Below are 11,170 nucleotides of genomic sequence, written 5' to 3'. Positions count from 1 at the left end.
ATTCATGACGATACATTCCTTTATTCTTTTCTTCCTAAAACTTTAACAACATGATTAATTATAGTTGATGAACTGGGACTGAATGTTTGAGTCATGTGACTCTTTTATCAGATTCATCTTTCAGTAAAGTAGGAACGATGTTTGATATCAGAAAAAACATTTAGTGATGAACGTTTGTTTCTTCACATGACAAACATCAATTATTTTATTGAACTCGGGAATAAAAGTAGACGACACTGTGATTCACACACGTCAGATAAAAGTCAATACATTCCACTGATTTACACAACGAAGGCTCTAAAACCATCAAATACTCAATTAAATCAAGTTTCTGACTTTGATTCTCGACGACTTCACTTTTTAAATTTCAAGCGTTTAAACCGAAAGTGGTGAATTATGAGTTAATGCCGTTTGAAGATTAAAATATGACAAATCCATCCATTCATTTGTGCATGCATTCATCCATCCATGCATCCATGCATCCATGCATCCATGCATCCATTCATTCATCCATCCATCATGCATGCATTCATTCATCAATCCATGCATTAATTCATTCATCCATCCATTCATGCATCCATCATCCATCCATTTATTCATCCATCCATGCATGCATTCATTCATCAATCCATGCATTCATTCATCCATCATCCATCCATTCATTCACTCATCAAGTATAAATAAGTTCATGTAATGCGTTACTTTGTATCAACACTGACATTTTTTTTCTTGAGATAAAATCCAGTTAGAGTGAGGAGCGACCCCTGGTGGTTGTTCATCATCATCATCATCGTCATCTGTAGGTAGTAGGTTGTTTTTGTTGTGGGCGGAGCTTCAGTGAGCTGTGATGCGAGTCATCCTCGGGTTAATGAAGGAGAAGTTTCTAAACGTCGTCTGATCGACGCTGTTGATCAACGTCCGGTCGGCGCACGACAGCCGCGGTTTCTCGTTGATGAACTCTTTGTCGAAGTTGCTGCAGTCGCTGGGCGAAGTCTGCGACACACAAAAGATCAGGAGTCTAAAGTTTACTCCACAAACTGGAGGTTAGCAGTCTTCAGTGTGAACTTACTATGGTCGGCCTGAAGGGCGGCGCCACCTGCCGTTGCTCCAAAGCGTTCCAGTCAATGCAGCTGAAGAAACTGTGATGTCTGATGTTTCCTGTGACTCCAAGTCGTTCCTCTGGTTCACGAACAAACAGCTGCAAACATGAACACGTGAACACATGAACAGTAGACAGATATGAGAACAGCATGAGGTTGAGAGTCTGACCTTGACTAAAATGTCTTTGGAGTGTTTGTTGAGAAATCGAGGATAAACAGGATTATCTGTTCTGATCGACTGAAACAGCTGCTCTTCATCTCGACCGTGGAACGGCGACTGACCGATGAGCATCTCGTACAGAAGAACGCCAAACGACCACCAGTCCACCGACGTGTTGTATTTCTGACCCAGCAGGATCTGCCAGAGAGCGACGCAGGTTTTAGGACCTGGTTTAGAAACTCTGGTGTGTCTGTGTGTGTCTGTCGTACACTCACCTCAGGAGCGATGTAGTCTGGTGTCCCACAGAAAGTGGACGTCCTCGTGTCGTCCTGCATGTTTTCTTTGCACATACCAAAGTCTGCGATCTTTATGTGTCCGTCAGAGTCCAGCAGAACGTTGTCCAGCTTCAGGTCTCTGCAGGGGGCGGAGTCACAAATCAGCAAGACTTGTAATTTGTTGTCAGAGTGAATGAAAAACCACGTGAGACTTCACCTGTAAATGATTCCTTTAGAGTGAAGGAACTGGAGACCACAGATGATCTCAGCTGCATAGAAACTGAAAAACAAAGTTTCATCTTTAGATTTAATGTCAAACATTTATAAGTGAATATAAACACATCAACACATCAACACGCTGATGTTTATGTGATAAATCACACATGTACGACACGATCTATATCGTTTATATCATGACATTTGAATTTACACAATCAAGGCTCCCTGACACCTCTACTGCAATGCCTTAAAGACATCAAGGATTTACCCTTTTTTTTAAATCGAAATGATGATGAAACTGAGGTCATTGCGTTTGGTCCTAGTTGGACTCTGACTGCCCCCTCTCTTGATCTGGTCCCTTGCAACCTTTTGCAAACCCTATGTCAAAAAGCTTGGTTTTACTATGGACACTGTTTTTAAACTCAACAGTTTTTATCAGCTACAGTGTTTATCTAAAGTTAAACCAGTTTTATCTTTCAGTAACTTAAAACTCACTTTTGCTCCTTGGCTTTTAACCCTGTATGAGAATGGTGTGGTCTCTGGTGTCTTTCAGTCTTTTTATGTGGTGTATAAATCTATGTTTTTAAAATGTGCTATATAAATAAAATGGATTGGATTGGATTGGATTATCATGACGTAAGCGTACGTGGATCTGTGTAAGTCAAACTTGTGGCAGCTCTGGATGTGAAACATCAGGTCTCCTCCGTTTAAATACTCCATCACAAAGAACAGGTTTTCCTGTGGACATGAAAACACAGAGACATCAGAACTGAGGACATCGGAACGTCCACAGTTATGTGGGTGTGTTTTTTTATTACTTTAGTCTGGAAGGTGCAGTAAAGGTGTGTGAGGAATGGATTTTCCCAGGCTAAAGATAAAACCCTCCTCTCCACCATGGTACACTCCACATCATCGTCCATCAGCACCACGTCCTTCTTCAGAGCTTTGATGGCAAAGAACTGACCGCTGCATTTGAGCTCAGCTAAAAACACCTGGAAATACAATGACAATATTCTCTGTTGTCATCGCTGGTTTTCTAATCTGAGATATAATCCCAATGCTTTGTTTTTCCCAGGTTGTACCTTTCCGAAGCTTCCTTTCCCGAGCATCTTGTGCAGGACAAAGTCATCGACGGTGAATTTGGCTTGGTGCTCTTTCCTCGGGACGGCGTACAGAGGCTCCTCCTCCTGCTCCTCCGTCAACGCCTCATTGTCAGACCTGCTGACGTCTGTTGGCCCCTCCCATGAAACGCCCTGCAGCTCTGAACATGAGGTCAGTCAGTACCATAGATAAATATTTCAAATAAAGTCACAGAAAAGATTTTAAAGGTGACGAACCTTTGTTCACAGGTAAACTTGTCAATAATCCTGACGGAGCGCGAACAACTCCTGCCTGGCCGACACCCACTGGACCTTCTCGACCAATGATGTCAGAGTCTTTGGTGCTTCGGGCCTGAAGGTTAAAGGTATGAAGTTAAATTATGATCACTGACACTCAGATTATGTATCAGAATATTTCAATCCATATTTTAACCTAAAACTTTATGTGTCTTTGTGGACAGACGTCATGTCTCTGTGGACAGACATCTTGTCTTCAGTTTGTCTTCAGTCACGTGAATGTCAAATACAACCCAGCTTAAAAAAACTGAATTATCCCTTTAAGATCCCTGTATGAAGTTGCATATTCTCTCACATCCAGAGATGATAAAGGTTCTTAAAGTCTCACCTGCTGTTTGCTCCCGATGACGGCCAAAGCTTCTGCCATCAGTTTCTGGTTGACGCCACAAAGATTGGCCACTTTGTTCTGACACTTGTGATGAACGTTCATCCCACATTCTGAAGCCAGAAGAACAAAGAACACGTTAGTTACAGTGAAAACAAATCAAAACAATCAAAGACACAAAGAATCGACACAAAGAATGATGAAGAACATCATTGAGTGGTAGAATTATGGTGACCCTTCCCTGTGATGGACCTTTGACCTTTATTCTGATATTCAGTTATTTGTGTTCTGATCATGTGAAAAATCACGTTTTAATGTTTCTTTTTTTTTGTCATGTGACTCCAAAGTAACAGTAATATTTCTTCACTACATGAAAAAGACAAGTCTTTTTATTACTGATTTTCTTTTTTGTCCTCACCGTCACACTTGAGTCCCTGCTTGGCGAGACCCCACAGCAGCGTCCCACAGTGTTCACAGAAGGTGGGACTCTTGTAGTTGTAGACTTTAAACCTGTGCGGCATGTCGATCTTAAAACGCTCCTTATGCATCTACAACAACAACAACAACATCACAGAAACAAAGACTTCCTCTGTTTGAACAAAAAAGATGATAATCTGATCATCAGCGTGTCATTGTAACAGAACAGCACAATCTCACCATGGTCTCTTTGCTGTTTATGGCTGAACCCGTACATTTGGCGATGACTTTGTCGATGCATTTTTTATGTATGGCTGCGTTACATTCTGAAACAGACGACAGCGTTACATTCTGACAGAGACGACGGCGTTACATTGTGACAGAGACGACGGCGTTACATTCTGAAAGAGACGACAACGTTACATTGTGACAGAGCGGCCGGCGTTACATTCCTGAAGAAGAACTGACGGCGTTACATTCTGACAAAACGACAGCGTTACATTGTGACAGGAGCGACGGTTACATTGTGACAGGAGCGGCCCGGTTACATTCTGAAAGACGACGGCGTTACATTGTGACGAGGCAGCGGTACGTTACATTCTGAAAGAGAACTGACGGTTACATTCGACAAAGGCGACGGCGTTGTTCTGACAGAGACTGACGGCGTTACATTGTGACAGAGGCGGCGGCGTTACATTGTGACAGAGACGACGGTTACATTCTGAAGAGACAACGGCGTTGTTACGTTCTGAAGAGACGACGGCGTTACATTCTGACAAAAGACGACAGCGTTACATTGTGACAGAGACGACTGGCGTTACATTGTGACAGAACGGCGGTTGTTCTGAAAGAAGTTACATTCTGACGGGAGCGGCGGTTACATTGTGACAGGAGCGACGGTTACATTCTGACAGGGCGGCGGTTGCATTCTGAAAGCGGCGGTTACATTGTGACAGAAGCGGCCGGTTACATTGTGACAGGGCGACGGCGTTATTATTGTGACAGAGACGACAGCGTTACATTGTGACAGAGACGACGGCGTTACATTCTGACAGAGACTTGTCATGAAAGAAACGTCACACTTACGTTGACACTGGTAACCCTGTTTGTTTAGACCCCTGAAACACAAACAGAAACGCCATTCAGGACAAAGAGAGATCTTTCAGGACAAAGAGACATCATTCAGGACAAAGAGACATCTTTCAGGACAAAGTTTTTCATACCAAACAAACTCTTTACAGACGGAGCAGAACGTGGGTTGAGGGAAGAAAGTGGCGCTGAACTCGTGACATTTGACCTCGTGAACTTTGGCCTGTTTGATGGCACCACGTCGCTGGTGAAGGGCGAACAAACCGTCTCTCTCTCGCTCAGACTCGCCGCCTGCGTCCATTTGTCCTGCAGCATCTGAAACACGACACACAGCATTAGTCAACCACATGTATACATATACATATGTATATCTATCTATATGTATCTATCTATATGTATATACAGTTGCAAGAAAACGTATGTGAACCCTTAGGAATTATCCAGATTTCTGCTTAAATTGATCATAAAATGTGATCTGATCTAAGTAACAACAATAAACAAACACTGTCTTATTAAACTAATACCTCACAGGCAATTATGTTTTCATGTTTTTATTGAGCACACAATGTAAACATTCACTGTGTAGGGTGGAAAAAGTATGTGAACACTTGATTTAATAACTGATTGACTCTCCTTTAGCAGCAATAACCTCAACCAACAGATCAGACCTGCACAACAGTCAGGAGGAATTTTGAACCATTCCTCTTTACAAAACTGTTTCAGTTCAGCAATATTCTTGGGATGTCTGGTGTGAATTGCTCTCTTGAGGTCTTACCATAGCATCTCAATCGGGTTGAGGTCAGGACTCCAGAAGGTGTATTTTCTTCTGTTGTTGATTTACTTCTGTGCTTTGTGTCATTGTCCTGTTGCTTCATCCTCTGTCGAGCTTCCATTGGTGGACAGGTGCAAAATGTCTTCATAAACTTGGGAATTCATTTTTCCATTGATGATGACAATCTGTCCAGGCCCTGAGGCAGCAAAGCAGCCCCAAACCATGATGCCTCCTCCACCATGCTTCACAGTTGGGATGAGGTTTTGATGTTGGTGTGCTGTGCTTTTTTTTCTCCAAAAAACTCAACTTTGGTTTCATCTGTGCACAGAATAGTTTGCCAGTCGTGCTGTGGAACATCCAGGTGCTCATTTGCAAACTTCAAATGTGCAGCAATGGGGTTTTTCTTCCTCCGTGTTGTCCTCCCATGAACTCCATTCTTGTTCAATGTTTTACGTATCGTAGCTTTGTCAACAGAGATGTTAGCATGTGCCAGAGATTTCTGTAAGTCTTTAGCTGACACTCTAGGATTCTTTATCACCTCACTGAGCGTTCTGCGCTGTGTTCTTACAGTCATTGTTACTGGAAGGCCACTCCTAGGGAGAGTAGTGACCGTGCTGAACTTTCTCCATTTGTCTTACTGTGGACTGATGAACATCAAGGCTTTTAGAGATACTTGTGTAACCCTGTCCAGCTTTATGCAAGTCAACAATTCTTGTAGTGCTCCTTTGTGTAGCTGTAACTCGCAGAATCAAAGATGCAGGGAGAAAGAAAAAAACAACAGACAGAAAAGCAATACGCTCCATGTTTTACCACCATAAAGCAGTGATTTAGCCGCACGGATCTTTACAATGCTGTGTTTTACCTGATAGGTTGAGTCATCGGCGCAGAGGGCTAAGTGTACGACTTTATGACGGTGCTTGAGCGGAATATGCACACTACAGTGTGTTTGCTGATCCAATAACCAGCAGGGAAAGTTAATGACATGAAAGGAGCTGCTGTTTGTCGAACCGACTCAAACACATGATTGATTGATAATCCAGGGATCCTCAATGCCATGTCTGCCAATAATGTAATAGCATGTATCTGGAGTATAATAAAATGGATGAATACAGGAAAAAAAAGAAAGAAATGGGCGAGCTGACAACAGGCGATTTGGCACTAATTGGTGGCAGGAGAGGTGGGGGTTTAAGACGGAGGCAGGGGATGAGAAAACCACAAACACTCTGACTCAAATGACTGATTAAAACGGGTGAAACAGCACAGTCAGACACAACCTCATTTACATACGACTGAGGTGCTACACCGCGCAAACCTAAAATGGCTCTTAGGTCTGTCTACATTTTTGTAGGATTAATTTTTTCCCCAAAAAAAAAAAAAAAAAAAGTTATTGTGAGGTTTTTCAAACCAATAACAATAATGTATGATGGATAAAAAAAAAATTAAATAACACAATTATTTGCCAATCTTGGGTGAGTGATATTACTTTGTGATTTAGAACATATATATAGATACATATATATATATTGATTTATTACAGAATAATACAGCAAAGAAAAAAGTCTTCAACTTAAAAGCCACGTTTTAATAACAAATATTTCTCACATTTAGCAAAAACGTAGAGAGGAACAAAGACACACACTCATACAGATGGAACGAGCAAATGGTTGCCCTGTGTTGCTGCTTGGTTTGGCTCCATGCAGAGAAGCTGACATTAAATCATGCATTGTGCTTGTTTGTTTGAGTGTGCGTGTGTGTGTGTGTGTGTGTGTGTGTGTGCACACTTATTGATTGGCTTACACAGCTTTATGGCGCTCCGTTGTAAATGTCATGTTTTTACAGGCTACTGTTTGATATAAACCTGATTAAAGTATTTGCTTGCTAACACAGATTGCAAGCAGCGAATGGTCACAATCAGACAATTACTCGGCAATTAGGAACCAACTAAATGATTATATGGCATCTGATCAAACAAAGTAAACACAGTACTTCCATCACCTCTCCCCCCCTCCCTTTCTTTTCAAGCTTTTTTTGTCCCAAGTAATTCACTGCTTTTAAAATGCTGCCGTCTTACACATACATGTCTAAAGTGGAGCCAAAATGTGTCTTTGCACGATTTGTACAACACACATGAAACTATAGTCTATAGTCAAAGTAGCCGTGAAAGATTTCCAAAACATTCATCAGCAATGTTTAATTTCACAACTACAGATTCTACCTATATGACGGCTAGGTTAAATGTTTATTTGACCAACAGTCTTTGAAGTAAGACTATTACAGCAGAACACAACTATACTACTACAAAATAAAATTGTGGACAACTATACAGTAGAAAATAATTTGGATGAAGAAATCCATATATTATATATTAGATTAGTAAAATAAAATAATAATACAATTATATATATATATATATATGTATATATATATATATATATATATATATATATATATATATATACACACATACACACGTAAAAATATATTTCAAGTGACTGCACATTAAAAATCCCAAGTCCAAAAAGGTAATCAAACTTTTTTTTTCTCCCTTAGTGTAAATGTGTTGCATCCTGATTCTATATTCAGTCATGATACTGTTTTGTATTGAAATATGTGAATCAATATACATATATACATATATATACACACACACACACACACACACACACACACACACACATACATATATATATATACATATACATATATATATATATATATATATATACATATATACATATATACACACATATATATATATATATATAGTATGGATTAGGAACATATCAACATCCCTCTTTAAGTGCAAAACTTGACATGCCATGGTAATGCTGCATGCATTGTGAGGCACAAGGCTCTTGCTTGTTATTGAATGAATGAATGAATGCATGAATGAATATCTTTATTTCCGTTACATTCATATAAAAAGTAAACATAAAGGGAAGTCATTTAACATAATTATGCCCATAACTGAAAAAGGAATAGGTAGAAGCACGTGGCTTATTTTTGCATATCCTGTACAACGCTTATTATAACACTCTTTCTTTTCTTTTCTTTTTTTAAAAAAAAGGGTGCAAATATGCTGTAACTAAGACAGTTCTCGTGTGTCCATTTAGGAAGGCAGGCATGCACAGGTGTTTTGTAAGAATGTAAATTGAATGTGTAAATGTATGACTACAGATGAGGCGCTCATCATTTCAGCTAAATGATTGCAGCATTTTGTTACAGCTCATGATTAGACTGAGTGAAACCTATGTCTGTGCCATAATCTGCAGAACATGAGTGATCACAGATATAAGTTGGCTTACAGCTACACTTAGTGGCGGAACTGCACAATTACAACGTGGATGGATAGATAGATGGACAGACAGACAGACAGACACCACCACCTTGATTAATGCGTACATGTATGCATACATGTTGCTGTATCGCACTGTGTTCTTTGCATCTACTGTATATTATTTGTATTTTAGTCTGACTGTTTTCACCTGCTTTTCCACTTGCATGTCATGACTAGATCTTGTAAAATAGGCTTTAATTTCAATGTGACAAAAGTGAAACACAAATGTGAAAGTTGTTCACTACCAATGTAAACAGGATTGACGAGGGATTAGAACTAAACGCAGACACCAGGAAGATTGATGGACAGAGATTTACTGGACAAGTCCAGCAAAAGGCTGGAGAGAAGGTGAGACCGGAGTGGATCAAAAACAACAAAGGCAATTCAAAACAGGATTCTGGATCTTAGAATATAGGTACATATAAAGACTAATTGACCAATTACACAGGGGAAAAACACAGAGGCAGGTAGTAAAATAAGCAAAAAAAGACATAACTTAAGTCATTTCAAAATAAAATAAGAAATAATGCCACTGAGAGATTTCACATTTTTATTCTAAATATCTTTCATTCTTAGTGACTGCCTTCCACACACTTTCGAAACACTGAGGATGTAAAACTATTTGTTGGCTGGGCGATTGTCAGTTTTTTGTTTTTTTTTACTGCTGAATGATGCGTAAGCTATTGGACTTTCTCTTCAAACCCACATTTACGATTCAAAATGCTTTTAGAAACTGGTAATAAAATACTGAGAAAGCACACTGGCAGGCATTAGCTTTGAGTAAAACATTCATGTTATGATTAATTCAACATGGTGCTGAATAATAAGGTTTGATAATGCATGTGCAATTGTGCCTCCTACTAATATGTCGTATAATCTATAGTTAATGGTGTTTTTTTTAGTCATGTTAAACATTTTATCACTGCCCGGCAGGCAACAACAGAAAGTGAGTGAGTGAGTAATTCTGTAATCTTGTGTATGTACACCTTTTCTATGAGTGTGTCTGTATGCGGAGGACTTGGACTCCCTGGGAATGGATTCCTGGTGGTTTTGTGAATGTGCATGGATTTCCACATTCTTCAGGAAATGTCAGCCTATATTGGATTAGAATGGAAATCAAACACCTGGTCGGAACAAGGGCCTTTCTGCATGGAGTTTGCATGTTTCCTACCACAGTCCAAAAACATGCAATATGGGGAATACGTAAATTGGACACTCTAAATTGACTGTAGGTGTGAGAGTGAATGGTTGTTTGTCTCTATGTGGTCCTGTGGTGGACTGGTGATCTGTCCAGGGTGTGTCAGCTGAGATTGGCACAGCACCCCCCCACAACCCTCAAGCAGAGGATAAAGCGGTAGAAAATGTATGTAAATCAAGCTGCCTACTTGTAGTACAGTCATGTTTTTTCTTTAGATTTTATACTATTTACATTTATGCATTTTGCTATCAGGTATGCAAAAAATACTGAATATTTTTATCTCTGCATGTGACTGTGAAAAGGATGGAAATGGCTGTGGTAAATAAACATTTCAGGAGGAGGGAGGAGCATAGAGTGACCTATAAGAGTGGAGGAAGATGCTCACAGGTAAATGATATACTATAGAGAAGATGCCATCTGAAGGAGATAGGAAACTGCAAGGAGATGCCATGGGAGAACATGGCGAGGCAGCATCGGGTGGGAGTCTGTATAATGACTTTGGAAACCAAGAAGACAAAACAAGTGAAGGCAGAGGCAAGGAAGCTGAAAAAGGAAGAATGTTGTGCAGAGTTCAGTGAGGAGTTGCAACAGGAGGTGCTGAAGAGTTGCCAGATGTCAGGGAGAATACAGCTAAAGCGGTGAGGGATACAGCCAAGATGGTGTGTGGTGTATCCTCTGGAGACAAGAAAGAAGGAAACTTGGTAGTGGAATGAGGAAATACAGGAAAGTATCCAAAGAGAGAGGATGGCTAAGAAAAAAGTGGGAGAACCAGGGAGATGAAGAAAGTAGGAAGTCTACAGCAAAGAGACAGGTGGCAAAGGAAAAGGCTTATCATGAGGTGTATGCGAGGAGAGGGACTTGGATCGATTGGCTACACAGAG

The 11,170-nt window shown here is 40.3% G+C and overlaps 1 protein-coding gene across 1 annotated transcript; it reads right to left on the bottom strand.

Moving 5' to 3' along the window:
• Positions 1–620: 620 nt before the first annotated feature.
• On the bottom strand, positions 621–5,808 carry LOC122761307 (protein kinase C theta type-like). Its single transcript, XM_044016487.1, has 15 exons — positions 5,758–5,808; positions 5,117–5,297; positions 4,980–5,011; positions 4,134–4,219; positions 3,895–4,024; positions 3,480–3,589; positions 3,092–3,206; positions 2,837–3,015; positions 2,573–2,746; positions 2,401–2,492; positions 1,753–1,815; positions 1,536–1,674; positions 1,270–1,458; positions 1,070–1,198; positions 621–993 (listed from the first exon to the last, which is right to left on the bottom strand). The coding sequence occupies exons 2-15, from the start codon at positions 5,281–5,283 to the stop codon at positions 835–837; spliced, it is 1,764 nt and encodes a 587-aa protein (XP_043872422.1). The 5' UTR covers positions 5,284–5,297; positions 5,758–5,808; the 3' UTR covers positions 621–834.
• Between the last annotated feature and the right edge of the window lie 5,362 nt (positions 5,809–11,170).

The sequence above is a fragment of the Solea senegalensis genome, unplaced genomic scaffold (assembly GCF_019176455.1).
Source record: "Solea senegalensis isolate Sse05_10M unplaced genomic scaffold, IFAPA_SoseM_1 scf7180000014534, whole genome shotgun sequence".
In the NCBI taxonomy this organism is placed as follows: domain Eukaryota; kingdom Metazoa; phylum Chordata; class Actinopteri; order Pleuronectiformes; family Soleidae; genus Solea; species Solea senegalensis.
The sequence above is the reverse complement of the archived record's forward strand: the minus strand, read 5'-3'. Positions and strand labels throughout refer to the sequence as shown.